Raw genomic sequence first — 24,725 nt, 5'->3', positions numbered from 1 at the left:
TGATGGCTTCTCTACTAAGAGTTATACCAGTGATGCTTTCTGAGGGACTGAATGTGAAGAACTGAATTTCAGAGACTCTGTCGTGTTTCTTCCTTGGAAAAGTCAATATTGTATGAAATGGAAAAATTAAAGAGGCTTTTTCTTATGAAGTCTTCATTGATTAGACAGAAACAGATCAGTTAATGCCCTTTCTTAAAAAAAAAAAAATTGCACAGAGGATTGTGTTTTTTTTTTTTCCCAGCACAGGTGTCTTACACCTTGTCCCTGGTTTCTTTGTGGCTACAGAGCAAAGCCTGGAAAATGATCTTCACCCATGGTTATCTATTTGCTGACAGTGGATGTGCACCTTCCCACACTCGGGGATCCCCCAGCTATCTGAGTGAAAGGATGCAAACTCTCCTTGGAGAATTAATCTTGCCATTACTATCTGCATTTCTGCTGCTTCAAGATTAGTGGGTTTCTTTTCACTACTGACAGAATCATAAATGTCTGGGCCCTGAGGGGACTGTTCCCTGCTCACCCACATCCCCTTGGGACTCTGCTACAGAGAGAACTCCACTGTAAAGTTGGATTTGCTGGCAGCCTGCAACAAAACTATTTTCATATTCAGAGAAGCACCTAAAAAGTGCAGAAAAATCTCACTGCCATTTGCTCCCTGGTATCTTGCTGAACTACCAGAGTGTTGATTATGATTTTAAATCACTTAATAGACTGAAATTGGTGTATCAGATGATTGCTTCACTTTCTGTGCTCTACTTCAATAGCTGCAATCAGCACAGACTTTCAAATGAAATCTTCTTCATTATAAAAGACAAAGGGGAGAGAACAGGGAAATAGATATTCCTGGTTACAGCTCCAAGACTAGAATTTTCTCCTTACCTGAAAACAGCTCAAACTGCAGTAGTTTGAGTAGTAAAGTTTGAGGCAAAGTTTAGAGGGATTCTTTGAAGAAAACGGAAAATGAAAAGAATTGCAGACTGGATTTGCATATATTCCACTTCATACTGCTGAATCGTCCTGATTAAACTTATTTGTATTTACTGGGTGATTGATTACAGAAGAACAGTTAACAACTTTGATAAGCATCTATAAAGAAAACAATTTTAATGTTAATTTAAAAAGGTTTCCTACATAGCTACTGGATCATAACCGGATGAAAATTAATGACCTGCTAGAATTAAGAGCAATTATTTTTAAAAAGTTTTTGAAACACCTATTAATCACCTATTAATGAGTTAGTTATAAACTTGCTCCTGTAGTCACATTTCTGTGAGGTTTGCTTCATTTTAAAAAGAAATCTTCATTAATTTTATCACTATATAGTTGTTCTTTTTTACTGCAGGAAGACAACTGCAGTATTCCTTCAGGTCACAGTAGAGAGGGAGCAGAAGACTCAGTTTAGCCTTTCAAATCTCTGCATTGGAATTTTAGCAGTCTTCCAGGTACAACATTTTCCTGCAGGTAGGTTTTTCTGTCTCTTTCTCTTGAAAGATATTTTTTGAATTTACACATTTTGCACATTGTGGCAAGAAGGGTCTGCAGTTTTACCACTCCTGAGTTGAATCAGACTGATAAATAACCATCCTGTAAAATTTCAGAATATTTTGTCACTTACTGCTGGGAAAAAATCATGGCCCATGCATTATGTATGCATCACCACTTGAGAAGTGCAAGCAGTTATCTGTCCCTGTGTAAACAGCACTTATATCTGAATCTCAGCAATAAATCATCCCTAAAGTGTGAGTAGACAGAAAAAGTGGGTTTGTTTCTATTAAGGAATATTGATTAAATGTGCAAATTATGATGATCCAACTATAAATCGTAATACAGAAAACTGACTGCATTCTAAACATTCTCCTCACTTAACTGAAATGATGTTGAGGCATGGTAGGAAAATGCTCCTTCATTAATTAAGCACAATCAGAAACTGTCTGAAAAACATATATCTGTTATTATCTTTTAATAAAGTATCCTAAATGTCTCAAAAAGCTGAAAGAAAAAAAGAAGAAAAAACCCAAAAAACACCTTCACACTAATAAAAGCTTCTTTGAAAAATCTTTCAGGAAGTGAAAATAGGGGGTTTGGAGAGAGTATCTCAAGGTTATCTTAACACAACACTGTAAGTAGGGTTAAATTTAAATGGAGAGAAGTTTAAACAAATGTTTTAGAAAAATTGCTAAATCCCTCTGAATGAATGCCCAGGAAACATGCAAAGTCTCAATATTCCAGAAAGATTCCAGTTACATTTAACAGCATTTCCTTTTTGAAAAAGGACACTAATTTTGTTTTTTGACATCTCCATTTGAAAAACCCTTTTCTGTTCTGGATTGTTGTGTCTGTGCTTTGGTAACATGTTTTGGTTTTCTGGTTTGGCCCTATAGTACTTCACAAAAAGAACAAGTTTTCAACTTATTATAGAATATCAGCAAGGACTTATGATAAATGCAACCACGTCACTTTTGATTTCCCTATAAAACTATATAATGTAGATTCAACAAGATTTATGAAAACAAGATGCCTTCTGTTTAGTAAATATTTGACAATCTGAAGTAGTTTTTGATTTCTAAAATACTTCAGAGAGCAATTCAGAGAAATCTAAGATATATAGTCTGAATCTTTCTATACAGGGGTATATCAGTAGAGATTTCTGAAAACATAATGAATTAATTATGAATGTAGTGTTAATTTTTAATATTGCCCAATGTCCTTTCAATATTTATGCAATTACTACATGACTCATTGTACACCAAGATGGCTTTTCAGGTTGTTTTCATATTTACTACTTTTCGTCATCACTTGGAGTAGTTTTTGCTAACACAGGGTATTGAGGTAACTGTATTATGCAAACTGTATTATTATTACAAAAATTGTAAGTGTGACCTATTTAGTTTACTCAACAAAACTTTTCAGCACACAGTTAGAAGACAATTAAATGATGAAGACATATGCTTGCAAGATGGTACAGCCCCTGAAATTGCCCATATGAAAAAGGAGAGTGAAGTGTACGAAGGAGGATGTGGGAAAATAATATGACAATATGCAGGAAGTAATACAGCTTTCTGCCAAATAAATGTTTAATATGAGTAGGAATGGCAGCAAGACATCCTAAATACTCATAATCTGTTTCATGGTGATAATATCTGCAGAAAGACTGCAGGCATTTGTACCTGCCATTCTACTCCAGTTTTAGATTCACAGAACTCAAACAATTCTTGGACTAAAATGATTCCAACATCACTTCATGTTGTACAGAAATCTCCAAAACAAGCAACAACTTAAAAACATTCAATGCAGAAAGAATGTTTCAAAAGGAAAGTGAATTTTTGAAGAAGGAAGCTTCAGTCAACTCTAATAACAAGAGTCTGTCAAATTACACCTTTCCTACTGTAACCAATTAATATTTTAATAAACTCCACAAAAATAGAAATGAGGAAAAAAAGTTTTATGGGGACTAAGGTAGGGTTTTTTTTTTTGCAAAGTTAACACTGAGGACTTTTTTTGCTCTGGGTTTACAATGAAATGCATAATCTGTGTGACAGATTGACTCTGTAATCACTGGGGTTTTACCCATTTGAGTAGTTTGCACCCTACTGAACAGACTGGTCACTCCAGGATTTACTGTTTGATGCAGTTCATATCAGAAGAAAAAAAAATCAAATTCTTTGAAGGAAGTAGCTATGAGAATGAAAGTCTCTAACCTGATGTGCAACATTGCAAGAAAAGAAAAGAAGTACACCAATATCCATTAATACACCTGCCCTGCAAATAGAGGAAACTCAATGTCTTCTTTAGATGTTCAAGTATTGAAAGAAATACAAGTTATACTGGAATAAAATGAATGTTACTAGGTTTTACATTATTACATTTATACTCACAGTTACTGTTTTGAGCTAAGAAGAACAAAAGATGAGAAGTTATAACCCATTTTTTGAATACACGTTAACTACATGCTCATTATACGCTTCTTTGAAATGATTCTGTAATTTTGACCATGTTCAGTTTAGTAGAATTTTGCATGATTAAAAGGATGTGAAAGGAAGAACACACATTAGATGTGCTACATTTTTGTCTCCTGTGACTCTGCTGATAGCTGCAAAACCATTTACCTCCTGAAGTATTAATCGGAAGACTGTTGAGGCTGCCTTAACTTGCACTAAAAAAGTTAGTGTAAGTTAAGGCAGATTTGGATACAAGGGTTAACATTACTCTGTATGAACTCCCCAGCTCATCAGGGGCCTAAAGAACTCTGTTTGGGGAGGCTTACGCCCTTTTCTGCCAAGAGACATGAAAGTACCTACCCTTTAAGAGGGCAGAATTGCTTGTTGAACAAATATGATATGTTTTTGAAACAGGTATCTTGAATATTAACAGGTATGTAGAAAGTTACTATGTAGCTCAAATTCAGTAATTAGTGCCCAGGATTAAATATTATTTAACAGCTCACTTAAAATTATTAATCTAGCTGCATACATAATGCACATTCTCAAACACAATGCCATTTCTGCTCTCTTTGAAATGGACAGCTTCAAAAGCTGGCTTTTGGCTGGACATGAAAAATGTACAACAATTGTAAAACTTTTAAAAATAAAAAGTAACAGTTATATTTTACAAAGTTGCAGGACAATTTCTAACTGGTGTAGAGAGGTCTGCACTTGTGCAGAGATACAGGCACTGGACTAAGACAAAGAATGAAACAGTTAAGATATACTCACAGTATTTTTTCTCTGGACAATCTTCTCAGGTAAAATACTTGGATTTTTTTTGTATACTCACTCTGAACTCCATGAGAGCGAACTATTCTCCAGGTTTCTGAGGCTACCTCTTTCACATCCACTTGGTAGTGGTGGATGGGCACACCCCCATGTGAATCTGGCTTATTGAAGGAGACCTTGGCAGTGGTTTGTGATAGCTCCAAAACTCGGACCCCGTACGGATTGGATGGCACATCTGAAAAAGTATAAATACACTTGAAAAATCACCAGCCACCAGACAGGTCTGAGCAGCTGATAATCTACCCACAAAAGTCTCCTTAGAGTCTCTGAGGGAGGAAAAAATAATATTGAGTATGGTGCAAAAATATTTATGTTAGATAAACAGCTTAAGCTTTCTACTACAGAGCTGTAAGAAAACCACATTCATTTCCTTGTATGCTAAATTACTGCAAAATTTTTCCATTTTTACCTTCTTTTATATTTTTAATAGCTAATTTCATCACAGAAAAATGTAAGAGATCATTTTGTTGACTGTACAATTATTTAAAAAAGAAAACAAACTTTATATCAAATTTAACAAAACAAACAGTTACAGCTAATAGATCTATCAGAGTCTAAATTCTTCTAAATAAGCTTATGACAAAGAACCTTATAAACAATTTGGCCATTTCATTGAATGCTGAAAACTTGAATCTTCTCTTTTTCTTTTTTTCTACTTTTTCTTTTTTTCTTTTTTTAAGACTGGATTTCAAGCTACTAAGAAAATATGTTAATGGAAAGTTTCTTATCCTCTACTCAGCTTAAGAAGTAATATGCAAATTAGGTTAAAAAAACCTCTGAAATCAAAAGCAAAAGTATATCTTTCAAAGTAGAAAAGATCTGTGAAAATAAAGCAGGTTGTTTGTAGGTGTTGAAATGCTATATATGAAACAAAAGCAAAAAATAACATTGGGGTCAGTAAATCTTTAAAAATAGAAATATAACATTATTTTTTACAATTTGTGATCAAACACATAGGAGTCAAAAGACTAGCTTTTCTAATTGTCCTACATTCTAAGGAGTTGTAATTATAAAAAGTGATATTGAAAATGCTAGGAAAAAATTTAACTCTGTGGATAGATTACCAGGGTTTTGAAACACCACAAAAAATTTCTTTTCTGATACATCTGAAAATTATTTCCATACCTTCTTCCGGATTTGACATTGCTTTTGTCTCCATGTTATAAAAGATATTTTTGTAAAGACATGCCAGAAATTGAGCCAAAGCCTGTAATTTGGTTAGTGGGTAATGAACCATTTACATAAAATATTGCCTGCATTCAAAGGCTGTCAGACAGTTGTGAATAAAAAGAAATCAATCTCAGCTTCACCCAGCATTGATACTTGAATAAAAATGAGACAAAAATTTCTACAAAATATTAAAGAACAGATTAAATGACATATTCAGCCACAGATTCTCAGGAAAAGGACAGTGACAAATCTGGTCTAAAGGGGCTGATTCGTATGACCTCTTAATTACCAGAAACTTAATTTTTTTTCAGAAGAACATCTTTGTCAGCTGTCAGATTTGAGTGTTTTTATGCAAATATCATACCTCTTACAGATGGCATTTATGATTCCAGGTCTCCTGAAAACTCCAATACTTGGTGGTCATTAGGTTAAAATCAACATAGATTTTATTTATATGGACAAGAAAGTTGCAATATCTTCTCATTAAAGACATCACTATGTGAATCCTTGACATTACAGATTTTAGTAGAATTCAAGTCTCAGCTTGAGGGATTCAAGCCCTTTCCTATTCCAGAAAACAATTATCAGGATATGGCATTTTGCAAGAAATTTTCGTGTTTCTTAAAAAATGATAGAATATTTGGGATAAGATAAAACATGACCAAATGTAACTCGTCTGCTATGAATCCATGAAAACACAGACCTGGGTTTTGGATCTCTTTCTAAAGGAATGAAAAAGTTGGGGGTCTTTAGAGTAAAGAAATTGTGTTCAAAAAACATGCAGACTGTTCTTTTCTGTGACCATATAGAAGAAGAATGAATTATATGAGATAATGATATGAGTTTAATCAGTATTCACCCCAAAATCAAAAGAGGATGAGGATTAGAACCAACTTGGGACCAATCACTTTCCTTCAGATCCTCCTTAAAGTTGAGAAGTACTTATTTTTTTCCCCAATATAGTCATTAAGCACAAAAGCAACATTCTGTGTACAGATGCCTTCTTTCCTGAGCTCAAGTGGCAGCTCTGAGAAGAGTGGAAAAAATACAGTGTAAGAATCCCAGCAAAGCAATCCAGGACAGCCATACCTAAGCAGAATGGCACTGGATGAGTCATGTGGATACCATCACTTGGGAAGGCAAATATCAATACCCAGAACTTAAGATGAAGGCTTTTTGGATTCAATTGCAAGCTAAAAGCTGTTGTAGATACCTACAGTACTAAAAATAGCTTCTGAACTTCTGAAAATTATTTTGCTCTTGTTAGAAGTGTTCAAAATAAACAAAAACAGAGGATGAATAAATACCTAATTTCATTCATACTATTTTTATGTTAGTTTTTGGATTATACTTTTAATAAGGCAATTCCCTAATGCCTCTGTCTACATAAAAATCATTATTTGGTCTATAGTATGAAACAAAAATGTGTTATTTACATATCCACTCTGTTCTTGACTTTCCAAATGTTAAGGAGACCTCTCCTCCTTGTGTGTTAATGCCTGTGTGTGGTTAAGTATAATGAGCATGGCAGAGGGAAGATGAAATTGTTCAGGAAGAACCTTATGTTTGCTACTGCAGATTCAAATATAATTTCTGCCAGAGGAAAATATGATTCCAGTTGATAATAGGCATGAAATGAAGCTCCTTTGAAAACCCATTACGATATTTTGTGTAACTAGCACAATGGAATGTGTTTAGAACTCACTGAAGTGTAAAATACATCCACAATACTATTTCAAATACGAACCTCACATTGTAAGCCACAGACACATGCAGGTAAGTTTTATGCAGTTTTCAAAGCTGAACTAAGTTCAGTTCTAAAGAAAAAAGTGAATCACCTGAAGAAAATACAGCAGGCGACACATTCCTGGTAAAAACCAAAACCAACCACTAGCAACACCATCAAGATATAATAAAATACCTACTATCTATTTCCAGCTAGGCAGATCTGTAACTTTTTTTCCCCAAAGAAGATCAATAATAACATAATGAACTGAATCTAATTCTGTAGTTCTCTAATGAGTATGAATTTGATCATGCAAGGTATACAGCCTTCTGGTCCTGTTCCAGCTAAACATTCCTGTATTTGAGCTGTCCCCTGTCAGCTGCAATTACTTGGAGCATTGCCATGATTTTCCTGTTAGAATTGCAAGGCTTTTGGATCAATGTTTAGCAGGAGTGAAGAATAATGTTGTGTACTTCAAAGTCTGTGCCTGGAAGGATAGAGCTGTGGATTTTTCTTGTTCTTTTTCCTTCTAAAAGCAACCAGCAAAATGAATCTTAGAGGAGGTTAGCTACAGGCAGTGATCACTAATTCATAGACTATTGCAGCTATAAGTTGAAGGACTAAGTAGTAGAAAAAGGAAGGTTTTTACTTTCTGTGATTTAAAGATCTCTCAGTGATAGCAAAGATTCCAGAATATTTCCTTAGAAGTTTAATTGCTATCTTTTTCTTTTCATCATTATACTGCTGTCAAAACAAGAGATATATAATCACAAATTCAGCTGTTAAATTAAAGACATAAAAAGTCCCAACGAGTGTCAGACGTTTCGTCAACTTTTTCTTCTTTCCACAGCATCTATTTCTCTGTTCAATATGTGAGTATATTCACGTATGATGCTAAAGAACCGTGAGGAGCCAATTTAGTTTTGATTTCTGTCTCAATACTGGTTGTCAGATGCATGTAGAAGAGGGGCTTCACATGTGCCCCTTGCCAGAGGCAACTACGAAAGAGATGGGTGAAAGCTTTGTCTCTGGGTAGACTTTTCCTGGCAACCATTTCACACCTCATATGGGATAAGCAGTCAGCAAGAGAACACAAGGACAACTGTATTCCCCAGAGAGGTTTCTCCAATCAGGTGGTGAAAGGTCTCCAGCCATAGACTGCAGTGGAAGGTTGGACTGGGCCAATGGCCTCCTGTCAGCAGGCAGACTTTGGGAGGGGCATGAGGATATAGAAGTAACTGCACAACAAGCTCTTGGGGGTTTTTTTTGAGCCATGTCTTTTGGCCAGGGGCATTTTGGCTTTGGGCTTGGTGACTAGGGCTTTTTGTGTCTTGTTTTTTGGGATTTTTGAGGGTGGAGGCCTTTTGGATCTTGTTTTATTTGCTTTGGCTCCAGTCTGGTATGCTTCTTGCTCTGGCACCAGACTGCCTTTTGGCTCTTCTGCCCTCCCTGGCTCTTGCTCACCTTTGCATCTGTCCTGCCTCCCTGTGTCCCTGACCTACACCCTACCTGCTTCATCCCTGCCTCCCTGCCTCTGGTGGAAACTCCTGATTTGTGTTTCTGTCTCCTCTATCTCTCTCTTTTCCCCCCCATTCCATCCTCTTCTATATTCCTTCCTCTTGTCTTTTCTAGCCTTCTTTAGTAGGGCAACTGCTTTTTTTGTTTGTTTGTTGTTACCAGTTCTCAGGTACAATGTTGTCTTGGTTGACTTAATTTCGTTTTAGACCATCTGTTTTTTTTTTGCAGTTTCCCACAGTGGAGCCCGACAAGAATCAAATAAAATTAAATAGGATCCCCAAACAACAGGTGTAAAATTGCACCTCATCTGTTCTGTACTCAGCACATAATGCTGATTTGCACAAATGGACTTTGGGATACAATGGCCTAAGTAGAATTGGTTTGGCTCCAAGCACAGTACCACAGCTGATAGAGAAGTACACTCAGAATTATGAGTTCATATTTGTCTCCACTGATGTGTAAAGTCTCCTACAATTATGACCAAACTTGTTCAATAGATGACTACTTTTTATCACTGGGGATTTTCTTTTCATGCTATTTTTTTGATAGCTTTATGGAAGAATATAACTCTCTCTCTGAGTTTAGTAGTCCTGGTATAAACAGAGAAAAGGAAGTGATTCTGTGGGAGTAGATAGTGGGCTCCAAGATTGATCTTCCAGTCAGCTCTTGTCTCCTGTCAGTATTTTCTACTGCATTTCTCCAGCTTTTCTTCTCTCTGGACATCTGGAATATATATTGACTGAAAATAACTATGCCTAAATGCTGACTCTAAATGGCACCAGGACCTTGGCAAGGAAAGACATGAGGCTGGGGACTAGACTTCTGGAGTCAAAAATCTCTAAGAAATAGCTTGTTCTTGTATATCCTTAGAAAGGGGGAAAAAACCAAAACAAAACAAAAAACAACCTCAATATAAAATCTACATATATTTCTTCTGCCAAATCTCTGAGAGTTCTGGAAAAAAAAGCATTTGGTTGGTAAACAGGACAACAGCTAACAAATAAATACATAAATAATAGATTAAAATAAGATGCATGCACACAAAGCAAAACACCAATGCCATGCTGATAATTTCATACCTATGCTAATTGAAAATATGTTGCTGGTTAGTTCATTTTTTAATAAAAATCCTGTAGCTGATGCTGCTATTATGTGAATGGCAAGTTTTGGAACAGCAACCTAGATTTTTGGTCAGCCCATATTTTTGTGGAGACAAATGGGCTTTTGGCAGAATACGATTTTCTTTTTCATTATACTGCTCTCCAGGGAAAATTAATTCCGACCACTTTGATTTTCTTTTACCTGCATGGAAATGCAAATACTTGGTGAACAAAGGAACATCTATTAACCAGCAGCAAAGTGCCAGCATAAAAACTATAGACTAATAAATTTCTAAATTTGATTTTATAGTCTTTGTCAGCTGTCAATCAGTCTTTTCATACTTTGAGCATGACTTTATTCCATAAAACAGGTTACAGGGTGCATTTTCTGTGAAGCTCAATTATGATCTTTCCCACATCATCATGCTTTTGTTGTCATATCTAATTCAATGAAGTGGTATAGGAGTTCTGAGTATCTAATGATGTCATTGACTTTTTGTTTTCTAATTCCCTGTAATATTCCTGTACAAAGGAAAAAGATAAATCATACAGCTGTAGCATCTCTCATTTATTCAGAGAAGTTCTGGATGCCCCATCACTGGAAATGCTCAAGGCCAGGTTGGGCAGGACATGAAGAACCCTGGTCTAGTCAAAAGTGTTCCTGCCCACAGCAGGACTTTTTAACCCTATGCCATCCCAGAATACAAGGAAGAAGAGGAAAATCTAGGAAGAGTAAGGCTGTAAGATCCTTAGAGGTGAACCACAGTTGACTTTTTATAGCTCTAGATTCAGCCCAGCTACATATCCAGCTATGTAGAAAATCAACGTTAATATTTAAAAAAAGAGAAATCTTCAAAATTCTTGTTCAGCACTGTGTCACAAACTTAAAATTTACCGTTTTAATATATTAAATTATCTGTTCCAATAATATAGTCCTAAACTACTGATAGCCATGTTACTTTCTATTTACATCCACAAAACATTTTTTACTGAGACCTCAACAAAACAGAAGAATTCTCTTCTAGTTCATACTGGCTCCCTGTGTAGTTCACATAAACAATGCATAAACTAGATTTAGACAAATCTAGGAATATCTGTGCTCACCTCAGGCTCTGAGAGCCCTTGGGCCAGCCTCCCAAGCTGACCTGGCTTGCCAAAATTTAAGCTTAAATTTAACTTAGATGTAAACCAGAGTGCAAGTAAAGTTCTAAAATAAAAGTTGAGGTGGTTGTGCTGACATGTAGCAAATAATTTGCAGTGGCAACCTGACTGTGGTTCTTTCCACATTCTATATGTTGCTCACATAACATTTTAAAAGCTCAGGTAATGAAAAAGAAGGTCACCCATGTGGTATTTTTAAAAGCTGATCACCACAACGGTCAGGTCAAGAGCACATCTGACTAAGCTCTCAACAAAACTCTGAAGTTTCTAAGCAGGCCAGGACCTTCCAGAACGAAACCTCAAATACTCTGCAACTTTTCAGTTGTTTTGAAAGGTTTAAATGGAATTCAGTCTGATTCAATAGCTCTGTACACTCTGAGTGAACACTTACGGCTTTTCTCTCATACAAATATGGCTATTCATTACGTATCAATTCTGAAGGAAATCTTCCTTTTAAAAATCATCAATAAGTCTAATTTCTTTAGAAAGGCAAGAGGAATAAAGATAATGGAATTTTGACAGTATGATGACTTTCTAAGCAGCAGTAAATTAATAAAAAAAAGGTAGCTTGATTGTGCTGAAATCCAGCAAAGTAGAAAATGGAACAAAACATGAAGGAACAAGCAATTCCTGAAGACTTTAAAGAGAAAACTATTCAGTAAAATGATCATTATTTGTGGTCAAATTTACCCTAGCAGCATACTTTACTTAATACTGTCTCCCAGCTAAGAATTGTATTTATATTTCCCTGACAGAGCCTTTGCAAAAAATATTCTATACGCCAGTATTTGTATTTACAATCAAAGCCAGAAGGCAAAGCAGGCAGCATTGAAATGCATGAAATGATTTTATAGGCTTTAATATGGAAAATATCAATCATTAGGCCTTCCTAATCAACCAGAGTGAAGCAACCAAGGTAATAAAACTAGGGAGAAAACTGCATTTGACATCTTATACCAGTAATCATTATAGTAGTTTTATCCTCCTTATCCCTGATCATTTTCCAGTTCCAGCTGATGCCAGTTTAAGTGCAAAACTTGTAACACTGAATACATTTGGAACTGCATTCCAAAATCAGTCTATTTAGAGGCAAATGCTAAAAATGTCAATCTTTCAGGATACTGAATATTATGCGTTACACTACTCTAAGTAGTGCTTAGCAGGTAGTGCATAATAGTGCACAGGGGCACCCCAAATCCAGTTTTGCCAGCCCTGCTCATTATCACTACCAAAAATCTGCTTTTGTTTTTTCTATTTTCTGCATTTAATGTCATCATCTAAAATATCTCCATATAGACTATGATCTCTTCCCATAACTCTATTTATCCTCATTCTCCTTTATATATTTATAACTACAACTTGTATTTTTTAAGTGTTCATCTAGTTTTCTGAAGAACTGAACGAAAAAGAACAAGCAAAACATTGCAGAAGTAGAGAATATTAATCTGTTTTAAAAAACGGCATTGGTAACACTTCTGATCTCATTGTATTAAAAAAAAAAAAAAAAAAAGTGTAAAAGTGTTATAGCTTGTTATTTGATTTTCCTTGCATTTCCAGGGGTGTTCATGTGCGAATGTCCTGAAATAAAATTACAAAATACCATGATCTTTTCCACCTAACTTTTCAATGCTAATACTCTTTATAAAAATTGATTAATTAATAAATTATAAAAGCAGGGGATATATACATGGCTAAAATAATCACTGTGTAATATCATGCATTGTGATGAGATGTTCTGAGAATCTAAGGGGAAAAAAAAAAAAAGCACTCTGGACAATATCTGTTGAAATCCTCTTCCAAGTGTATACCCATTTATGAAAAAACATCACACAGTGGCAGTCAGAACATTTTCTCATCATTTTCTCTCCTGAGAGGTAGGACACCAAAGGGATGCAAGTGGTGATTTTCCTTCCTTTCCTATTACTTATGTTCATGGCTTCAAGAAAAGCTTTCTTTCTCAGTAGTCAAATGTAGCTGTCAAGGGAAGGTAAGATCACACCACAGCTAACACCCCAAAAAAATAAAATGTAGTGTAGTGGGTCTAAATGATGTAAAATAGTGTGTCACAGAAATTTGAACCCCACATTTTCCTGTTTTAGGAAGCTCAGCACTTTTCATGGTTCTTCAAAACCAAAATACGTATTATAGTAGGAATGTGTGCTAGTATCCTACAGAGATGATGGGGAAAACTTTCAAAACTGTGTACAAAGTCTAAGAAGACTCTTAAATAAATAATGGAGTTTATAATTCCTGAGACACCAAAAGAAAATAATTGCTCTATGGAGCAAAAATACTCAAATAATAGCAGTAGGCCAGATCAGAGAGCTTCCCTGTGACTCGATGTGCATGCTCCTTTAAAAGTCTCCCTGCTGGGAGCCTAGAGTGTTGTTTTTTTTTTCTTTCTTGTATTAAAAAAGAAAAAAAAAAAAAAAAAAAAAGGAAAAGAATTTTAAAAATAGGAAGAAGTACTAGACGAAAACTTGCAGCTAAAACATGCAGAATCACTTGGAATATGTTTCCTAATGAAAAAAAAATGCTTATATTTATACCTATATTTATATTTATACTTATATTTATATTTTTATATAGTGTTAGTCCATTTCACAAGAAAATATAATTGAATACACTGTTAAGAAACTCTCACTTGGTCTCAGTTAATAGTTATTTCTGCCAAAGTACAAATATATAGTCATATTTTTCTATTTGCCTAAACAACAATAAAAGGACATAAAAATATTCAGATATTCAGATACACAATAGGGTGTAGAATATCTCAGAGCTTAAATTATTTCAATCTAGCACTCCAGTCAAGTTCTACTCTCATATAACCAAAAGTACAAATGGAGATAAGAAATTATGTGTTGAAGTATTTAAGCCTTTTGTAATTTTTGCTTTATCAAGAAAATACGAGGGAGAAAAAGGAAAAAAATTCTAATTCCTTCTTACTGCCTGCAAACCATATGTCTCTCTGCTGAAGTAATAAAAATACATTGTTATAAATGTAGGATATAGTAAGAACAAAGGTAAAAAGGTTAGACTAGTTTTTTTCAAGTTTCAGTAAGGTTTTAAAATTAAATCAAGATTCATATTTTGAGGGAACTGGTTTATTTTACTTTATATTGCATCTCAGCTCTTAGACAATTAAATTATCTGCAAACAGTCCATGGAATAAAATAAACAGAGAATAGTGTGTCTGAGCTTAATGTTGATTAAAGTAGGAAAAAATATTTAAAGAAAAGGAAGCAAAATTTTAACTTACCAGCTTGACCAAGTGTATACTCCTGATATCTTGTTCCTATTCTGTTTGTGGCTGTACAATTATACCGTCCAAAATCACTGTCAGATGTGGGAGCAATCTTTAAAATAAATACACTTTGTAAATATTAGTTGTTAATTAAATATATATATATTTAAAATCAGAAATTCAAGTATTCAAGTAATTCCTTAACCAATATGCAGATGTGTTCTTACTTCAACATATCTAGCATATTCTCTAAATATAGACCTAAATACACATTTCTCCATGTTTGACTCCTTCTTCTCAACTTCAAATGAGGAAATTTGATAATGGAAAATAGTGACATTGTTTATCTTTATAATTGCACCTTTAAACAATAATTAAAAAAAAAAGACTAAAAACTAAACAACTTTTTGTAGATACCAAGCACCTACCAGGCAATCACTTTAATTTTCAGTCTTAGCTTGACAGTTTAATTTTATATGTATTTATGGATTTTTTTTCTTTCCAAGAAATGCAAATTATATTTTTGTTGGGTGCAGTTGGAAAACTGAGCATAAGCCATTCAAATAATTTTTATATTCTAACTATTCATAAGAAATGTGTAGATAGATCAGTTAATATATAGTTGTTTGTTGTTTTGTTCCTTTTTTAGGAGTGCTTCTTATTAAATTGTAGGTTTTAGCCTTAAATACACTCTACACTACTCACAGCGCTGCCAAACTGAGGACAAAATTATATTCTGCCACCACACTGATTTCCATTTGAAGTCTTACCTCTAGAATCAGCTTTCTTCCTGTACTGTAGGTCTTCAAATGAGTTGTATTTTTTACAGGTAAAACTAATTTTCCTCTTTTCCACTGAACTGAGGCAGACGGATTTGCTAGCACTTCACAGCTTATATTGATGGGATTGCCTTCCCAAGAGTAATACATGGTTTGATTTGACACGAATGTTGGAGCATCTGGGAAAAGGAAGTAGGAAATAAAGCACAGGTTTATTAACTAGTTTAGTAAAACAAGATGTTTACCCATATCCAAGCTTTCATGTCCACTGAGAAGTTTCAATTGATGGTTGTGTCAGTTTACTACAGAACATGGAAGTAATGTTTGTTGGGCTTGAGTTTGTTGGGCTTGAGTTCATTGGGCTTTTATCTTAGGAAGTTTCTCCTCTCATAAACAGTTTCAGCTGATCTTCTCAGGAAAGAGAATACCTGTTAAATATATTTAATATTAGGAAATCACGGGCCCTTAAAAGACACTCTCTCAGAAATGAAGAAGAGGGTTCCATCTTAAGGATTACTAACTCTTCAGCCAGACTCTTGTATGACAAAGGGAGGTGGCCTAAAACCATAAACTGTATGTTCATCTGCTGATTTTATAGTGTCTTCTTTTGCGATGGAGAAATTACATTCACTTCTCAAATTTTCTTGTGCTATGTCTTTGCCCATTTCTGATTGAAACTTTATTATACTTTATGAAATCTTCCTAAAGAGGGATGTTTTTCTGTGGAAATAAAACTTGAAAAAATAGCAAAAGAATACCAAAAATGTTACAATGCATTCTAACTACTGCAAAAAATATATTGTGTATACATTATTTAGGATGAATCTTTGTATCAGTTCCTTATGAAATTATAAAGCTACAGCCAAGTAAAACGGTGTGTCCTTACAAACCTGACTGGTTTGTAAGAAATGGCTGCATTAAACATATACCAAACACTGAGTCTGACACAGAGGAAATTGCTGGTTTGCAACAAACCCAACAGTGATCTTCAGACCACAGTGCCACTAACTGACAAGACTTCTCTCTTCTACTCACTGTTTCTCTGGAGAGCAGGAAGTTTAGTGATCTCTATAAATTTGGTGAGAGAAGCCTTTTTCCTCTTCTTCTTATGTCTTGGGAGAAGAGTGTTTTTATTATATCAAATACTGACTTGTGTTATTTCCTAATTTCATCATCATTATCTTTAACAGTATTAAAAAAAAAAAAGAAAATCTTTATTCAAGAAAACTCCCTTAGTGCTTTAACTACAAAAGAGAATTAAAGAGATACAGCTGTTGCAATGGTATCTCTTTTAATATCTAAGATACATATAGATATATATTTATTTTGATAAATAGCTCTTAAATGTTTCCATATGTTTTCTGGAAAATCTATTTTGGTCGTCTCACATATAGCTTAGTTTTAGGCAAGAAAATTCCTAATAGGTCTAGCAGACTATCAAAGACCAGAATGAGAATCTTTACTACGAAGTAAAATTGAACTTCAGGAATGAGGAATGGTTAAAAACAACGGGGTTCGTGTTTGGTTTTTTTTTTTTTTTTTTTTTTCTTCCCCTCCTGAAGTGCACATTTTCAACTTCCTCTGTTTGCCTATGTCAAAAAGCATAACTTTTTGATGACATATGCTGCTGCTGGATGCAGGCATTCAGGCTTTGAGCAGAAAGAACTGTTATCAACAGAAGTTTTAAAGCACAGATCAAAGCTGCTACATCGCTCAAGGCCAGCAGCATCTCCTTTAATAACTGCTCAGCCCTTATTTTTGTAGCAAAACAAGCATTTTCATCTAAATAAGTAAAGCTTGCCTGGCTATGAATTTATTTACGAGACACAGGAGCTCATCTTTCTGCTCCAAGAGTTTTAGTAAGTAATTCTAGCGATCTTGATTTTCACAGACCTTTAAATACCCCATATTTCAGCAGCTAAACAGTTTAACACAAAGAACAGACTATCCAAGAGTCTTCAGAGTGTGACGTCTCACACTAGTGGAGAATATGAAGAGAAAAGCAAATTGCATAAACGTGTTTTATGGTCAGCTATGGTCAAGAATCTCAAAACACTAAGGCTTAGAGCCTTGGCTTTTCCTCCAGAAATGAAGTTCATGGTGGGAATCACTTGTAGGAAAAGTATAAGAACTTATTTCTGCATGTTTAATAGATGTATCAGCAGCAGGTTCAACAAATAGGTTGGAAATCTCATTAGAGTCTTGCTGAGGTTCCAAATGTGGTTATTTCACAAATTTTATGTAAGCACTGTCTTCCAATGAGCAAATTTTCAAAGTAGGTTGACTCAATTTACGAACGCTGCCATTGCTGGAATTCCTGCCTCTTTCCTACTCCAAGGTCAGGGCAAATAAAACTCAGGAGATATTGTTTTTGAAGTCTCACTCTGAAATTTATTACCCTTATCTATTACAAACTCACGAGACGTGAGCTCTCTCTAACAAGTTGAGAAAGCAAGTTAAATGATGTCTATTCAAGGCTATTGAAGTCCCAATTATCCAATAAACAGTTGAAATCTATATTATTTATGCTTCTAATCCAATTATGATCACCTGAAACCCACAGTGCGGACATCTTTCACCCAATTTGAGAAAACCACCCAGACTCATGAAGAAGATGGAAGAAGAAAGCACAGAAAGACAACTAATCCACATCCAACATTCTCCATCTCTGCTCCTATAGATCACCCTACACTAAAATCCCAAATCTAAGTTTTTCATCCTGTTTTTCACACCTAAGTTTTTCACATTACTATCCAGGCTATCTAAACTACACATACACTGCTTCTGTGCTATCACTCAATTTTGGAAGCCTTTGCCAAGGTCTCAGGTAAAACGAGGTGTTTACTTGAGGGTTGGCACCCTTCAATTCAGAAAGCTTGAAATTTTCAGCCTTCAGAGTTCCAACATGGCATGAATGTTGAAGATTAAAAGAGACTCTGAATCTGAGAAATCCTCCTTCCTAGATAACATTATGGTTTGATGCTCAATACACATGTGGCAAACTCATATCCTATTTTAAGACTTACAAATGAAAAAGTAGCTTTGTACACTTCTATACTGCTGATAAGACAAGAGGGACTTCCACATCAGACTTCTCTCTCTTCTAAAGGTAGATTTTGGATACCCTTAGTATCTATATGCTGATATTTTAAAATAATATGTGAGGTATGGACTGCCATCTGTACAAAACTATAGGTATTGACAGTCATAAAGACAATAAACCACAAACAGGACTAAAAGTCTGTCAAATAAAGATATATCCCAAAATAAACCATTGTAAAGCACTCCCCTCAAAAAAGAGCTTTGTAATTTCCCTCTCAAAAAGCCTGTGTAAAAAGGCTTTGCAGCCATTTCCCCAGCAGTCAAGAGCTTTGATATACAAAAAGAAGAGGACTGTGCTAATACTTGATCCAGAAAAATTATCTTAAGACAAATGATTTTTGATTTCCTAGTGGGGAACAGATTAAGATGACTGGAGTGATGTTTTAAAAAAGAATAAATTCTGGAAATAATTTTCTTTTTACAGTACAAATAAAAGATAATTTATTTACATTTCATATGAAACCAATTTTTTTGGGGGGAAGGGAATAATTTGTTTATAAAGACAACTTGGGGTTTTTTTTGCATGCTCTTCATCACTAGCTGCTGTTTAGTATGCTTAAATGGTTACAGAATTAGTATTTATCAGACATAAACACACACTGCTAAATAGAATATAATCACGAAAAATAACAAACCTTAAAGTCAAGTGTTAGAAAACAGAAGTCAGACTATTTTTGTCTACAAAACCTAATCCCACCAGTTATATAAAGTAACTAACAAACAAATTACATTAATAATCAGAATATTTATCAGAAAGTTCTATCAACTGAAAATGAAGTAAAACCAACTAGAAATGAGAAGGTGGTACTATGCAAGGATCTTTAAATGCAATATATGAATTGTTTAAAAAAATAAAAGATTCAGTGGAAATCAGTTAGAAAATTAGAACCATTAAAAAGAATAATGTGCTCTGCTTAGCTTCTGTGTAACTGAGAAATAATTTACACCTGACAAAATTCAATGCAAGGTGCAAATGAATTTTCCTTTTAAGCTTTTTACATAAAGTAAAAAGTGAAGATGAAATACTAGAGTACTAAACAGATAAGTAGTAGGAGCTTGAATACATCCCATTAAAAAAAAAAACCAAAACCCAAAACATCTCTGATGATATTTCTTACATCTGAACTTTTGGCACTTTACTGAAAACAAAACAAATAAAAACCCCACAACTGAAAAAAAATTCACAAAATTTACCATTGATATTATTTAATAGATGCACACGTCATAGAATAGCTCAGGTTGGAAAGCACCTTAAAGATTACCCAGTCCCAAGCCCTTGCCATGGGCAGGGACACCTCTCACTGTCCCAGGTTGCTCAGAACTCCATCCAGCCTGGCCTTGAACACTTCCAGGGATGGGGCAGCCACAGCTTCTCTGGAAACCTCTTCATTACTCTCACAACTAAGAAAAAAACCTTCCTAAAATCTGATTTCTATTAACTCTCCTTCAGTTTAAAACCATTGTCCTTATGCTATCACGAGAGATAAAATGTCTCTCTTACAAGCCCCCTTTGCACACGGAAAGGCTGCAAATGTCTCCTGGGAGACTTCTCTTCTCCAGGCTTATCAACATCAGCTCTCTCAGGCTGCCCTATAGCTGGGCAACGCTCTGATCACCTTCATGGCCCTCACCTGGACCGCTCCAGCAAGTCCATATCTTTCTTGTATTTGGTGTCCCAGAGCTGGACGCAACACTGCAGGTGGGGGTCTCACAAAAGGTGGGTAGAGGGGTAGAATCACTTCTCTCACCCTGCTGGCCACAGGGCTTTGGATGCAGCCCAAGAAGTGATAAAGTTCATAAGGTCTTAAGGTTCAACTATGAAAGAGAGAATATTATTTGGGAGAGATGAGGAAATCCAAATTAAAAAGATGCCTTGAAGGAACAAAGACTATATCACAAATATATAAAACTAAACCAAATTATTCTATGGGTGTAGGATTCTGTAAGAAATTATAAAATTAGAATGGCATTTTAGAGTAGTTAATGTTATGGCACCAGCACCAGCTAAACTCAAGCTGATCACTGTCTCAAGCAAGAGAGAAACTAATAGGTTGGCAGTCCAATTAGAATGAGATCTGGATAACCTGTGTAAGGAGATTATTAAAGAGAAGCAAATTCTGACCTGAAAGCTGTCTCTAGCATTTAGATATCCTTGTTAGTTACAATGTCCAGGCACAGTGATTCAAGAACAGACTAATACATCACCTGTCTTGTCCAAAAAGTAATTAAATTAAGGATGACAAAGATCCAGCTCTGGTGTATGTTTGGTGTCATACACAAAATTAGATACAGCAAATTACCTGATTCACTACATGTGTCCAGGCAACTATAATGGAAAACTGGCGTGCAGAATCAGATTCAAACTTCTTAATTTAAGAATCTACGTTTTCACACCTTTCGGCTATTTGTTCCCTTGAAACATATAATAAAAATATGACAGATTGTCAGGTCTAAGACTCTGGGACATTTCCTACAGTATATTATTGGAAGCCTCGCTCTAAAATGATTAATGTTGGCATAGGTTTCCCATCATCAAGGACTTTAATAAACCACATCCTCTGGCAAATCTAGTCCTGTCCTTGCCATCGATCCTGTAAAAGTGCCTCAATTTTTTGTAACTCTGCCTCAATTTAGTTAAGAGCCATCTATCTTTCTCTTGTATTTTCTCCCTATTGCTTTTTTCAATAGTTAATATTTTAAAATTAATGGCTCTTCCTTGGATAGAAAGTAGAAGATCCTCCACCACAGAAAAGTACAACTGTCACATATTCATTTGCAAGAAGAAATAATATTAGAATTACTTCAAAAATGTGGTTAGGTGACTATATTTTAATCTATAATCATTCTTAAAAGGAAGACAGGAATTGGATAACTTCAGGATTACTAACTTTCACTTTACTGCTACTATCATAATCATATGGCTGTAAGAAAAAACATCCAAGACCCACATAGGAAGTTTCCAAATAGAAAAGCAAATTAAACTCATCAAACATTGGTTTTAAATTGCCATGATTATTAGCTAAAACCAGAGGCATCTTTTTTTCCAGAATCCAACCCATGATTTCAAAAGTTTTGAGAGGTAGCAAGTACAGAAAACACCACACTTTCTGTAAGACTTCCTCTTCCTGATGCCTTAATTTTAAAGTTTCATGTTTTTCAGATTCTGTGCTGCCTAGGGTGTAGTTCTGAGCCTTATAGTAAGTGTCAGTCAGCTCTCTTCACAGAGTAGGTCGACAAACAAATCCTTTCCTGCTGAAGACCAAGGACAATGGTTACAAGTTTTCCGGCCCAAAAGCATAAACAGTGGTGGACTGAAGAGAGAAAACAAGAAGGATGGGACTTCATAATCTGAAGCTGCAACTGGACAATTAAACCCTAATATGCAAATAGATCAAAACTTGTAAAAGTGTAAGACCTCATGACGGGTCATCCATCCTGTACAGACCAAGGTGTACCCTTAAAGGGCTTTTAATAAATTTCTATTTTATTCTCTAGCTCTGTTTGGTTTCTGTTCCAGGTCAGCCTTCCCAAGGCATCATCCCCTGCTCCATTCTCTTGGTTCCTCTCAAAATTCATTGACAATATGACATTGATATTCAATAGTATGATGTATTATGGACTGATTCTAGCTTTATGAATAGTAAGAGACCCCTTCTACTGGCAAGCAGTAACAGTTCCTGGAAACCCTGATCAGGATATTATTTTTGATATTCAAACACCATACCAATTGCTCCATTTCCATAAGATACTTCTTGCTAGATGCAAAGCATGTTGATAATTACACATTAAATAATGGTGGACAATGAATGCAGTTATGACTCAGGTACTTGGTGCTGCCAGAGTTGCCAAAATTCTTTTTCTATTTTTTTTATTTTTCTTTGAATTTCACTTCACATTAAAGAATTGTATTTGTTTTTACTAAAACAAACAAACAAACAAACAAAACCCACCACAACCAAAAAATAACTCAAAAGCCAAACTAAAGCCTCAAGAAATTTTAGTTTCATAGAATGCTCTCCTTTGAATTGATACATCTCTCTGAAATGATCTAAACTAGTTTAAATTAGGAGAAGAAATCATCAAGAAAATATATCCAGGGAAAATAAGCAAAGTCCGCCACTAGAGATGTATTAAACAAATTGTTTGGATACGTCTATTAATCATTCTGTGTGCCTGTAAATCACCAACACTGGCCATCAGATCTAGGACAGGAAGACTCCTCCTACGGATCCATCACACTAGCAGCAATTTTCATTTTAGTAACAAAATTGTCAGGTGCTGCCAATTGTTAACACATTATTCTCAAATGGTGCCAATTTGTACCAAATTTTCCATTATTACATTATTCCAGAACAGAATTACTGGAATGATTTAGTATGGCCTGAATTCTCCATCAAATGTTAGATTACATAATTGTCTTATAGGCAAAGGTGAAAACCTGCTATGTTTTTTCTCAAACTGAGATCCTAATCGCATTTTTCTTCCTGTCCTATGTGTCACATTTTCAGAACAAAATCCAGTCTTTACCTTCCATATTTTCCTGTCACCCTTACCTCCACAACATGCCTCCTTATTGATTGCATCCCTCCATTCCCTAATATCTGTCTCTCTCTCATACATTCCCAAATCATATTAGTTGCTGTATGGAGAAGGACTCGTAGCCTTTCTATCTCTTTATTTAATTTTGACATGCAGTGCTGTTCAGAAAGCAACAAATAAAGTCTCTGAAAATCTGTATTGTTCAAGTTTCAAATTTCAGCACCACACTTATCATATCACCTGTCTATTTTCTTCATAATACTCAGATGCCTTGATTCTGCTTTGATGGATGTGTCTTGGAGGTATAAAAAGGGAAAAGGCTATGTCTTTTTTTTTTTTTTTTTTTTCTTTCACAGGTTATCATTGTGTAATATAAAACACATTTTATATAGTATGAAAATACTTGTGAAGCCATTTAAAATTTATCACATTAATTACCGGTGTAAATATTTCAATTTTCCAGCCTGTAAGACCAACTCACAATGTAGAAATATGGTCAAGAAAGCAACAGAATTTTCTTCTTGGTTTGGTGTTTTTTTTTTCTATCTTTACTTTTCACAATTGCATTTGTGAAAATTTATGACATTAAGAAAAGATGTTGAGGCATATAAATCCATTAAATTATTAGAAGCAAAACAAAATAAACCCCAAATTATTTTATTCCTTCAAAATTGTGTTCTTCTATTAAGAGAAAAGTAGCTAACATTATTAAAAATCTACTATAAATGATGGCAAATTAATTGCAAGATTAACCAAAACATGTAGTAGAGAGCTCTGTTCAGAAAAAAATTTATGAGAAATTTCTAATATGAATATCATGTTTAACAAGCTATTAACATATATGTATGTAAGTAAAATGATTTTAGAATGGACATCCTTTTGGGCTAAATAATAGGTAGATTTATTAAACAGATGAATAAATTCTCCATTTTACCACATTGTTGTAACATCAGAAGAAGTGGATATATACAACTCTGCTTCACTATGGGAAGTTTGGTGAAATGGCTTTGGAAAGTGACTTCATGTGATAAACCTCATCTTTTGCAGATCATTCAGATAAAAAAAAAAAAAAGTGCAGATCACTTTCTGATCCCCTTGAAGTCACTGCAATGGCCTAATAAACTTCCTTTTGTGCGAGTGCACAAGTGCAAAGAAGGAAAATGCTAACTCTTACAACTGACATTCACAATATGCCAAAATTATCACACTTATTTCGTGATGTTAAAGGTTGACCTTTTCCATCTTTGCTTTCTCATTTTAACCTATAAATTTGACAGGAAGAAATGTAACTAAAGCCAGTAGTATTTTACTAGAAAAGATGGATTTTTTCTATTTCAATATTTTTTTTCCTCTTGATTTTTTCCCTGTAATTTGTTTGTTTCCTGGGCCACATGATTGCATTTATTAGTGATGTTTTCTGGCTGTGATGACAGGATAAAACTGGGTCCTCATGACTACTGGATGAAGGGAAGGTGTAAAGAAAACAAAGTCAAGTTTTTTCAGTGGTGTCCAGTGACAGGGAAGAGGCAATGCCTTCCAATTTCAACCACTCTGTGATTCTGTGAGTAGTGAAGGGATGCTGCTGCACTGATTTCTTTTAAGAGAAACCAAACC

General features: G+C 34.9%; 1 protein-coding gene across 1 annotated transcript in view; it reads right to left on the bottom strand.

Annotated features, from left to right (window-relative positions):
* Positions 1–24,725, bottom strand: part of NCAM2 (neural cell adhesion molecule 2) — a 128,096-nt gene that overhangs the window by 56,998 nt on the left and 46,373 nt on the right. Inside the window, exons 10-12 of the mRNA XM_066338321.1 lie at positions 15,462–15,649; positions 14,707–14,803; positions 4,774–4,947 (exon numbers count right to left, since the gene is read on the bottom strand). Coding sequence (XP_066194418.1) covers positions 4,774–4,947; positions 14,707–14,803; positions 15,462–15,649 — 459 coding nt within the window. The remainder of the gene's footprint in view (positions 1–4,773; positions 4,948–14,706; positions 14,804–15,461; positions 15,650–24,725) is intronic.

This window comes from Sylvia atricapilla, chromosome 2 (genome assembly GCF_009819655.1).
Source record: "Sylvia atricapilla isolate bSylAtr1 chromosome 2, bSylAtr1.pri, whole genome shotgun sequence".
Classification (NCBI taxonomy): domain Eukaryota; kingdom Metazoa; phylum Chordata; class Aves; order Passeriformes; family Sylviidae; genus Sylvia; species Sylvia atricapilla.
This window is presented reverse-complemented; position numbering and strand designations above follow the sequence as displayed.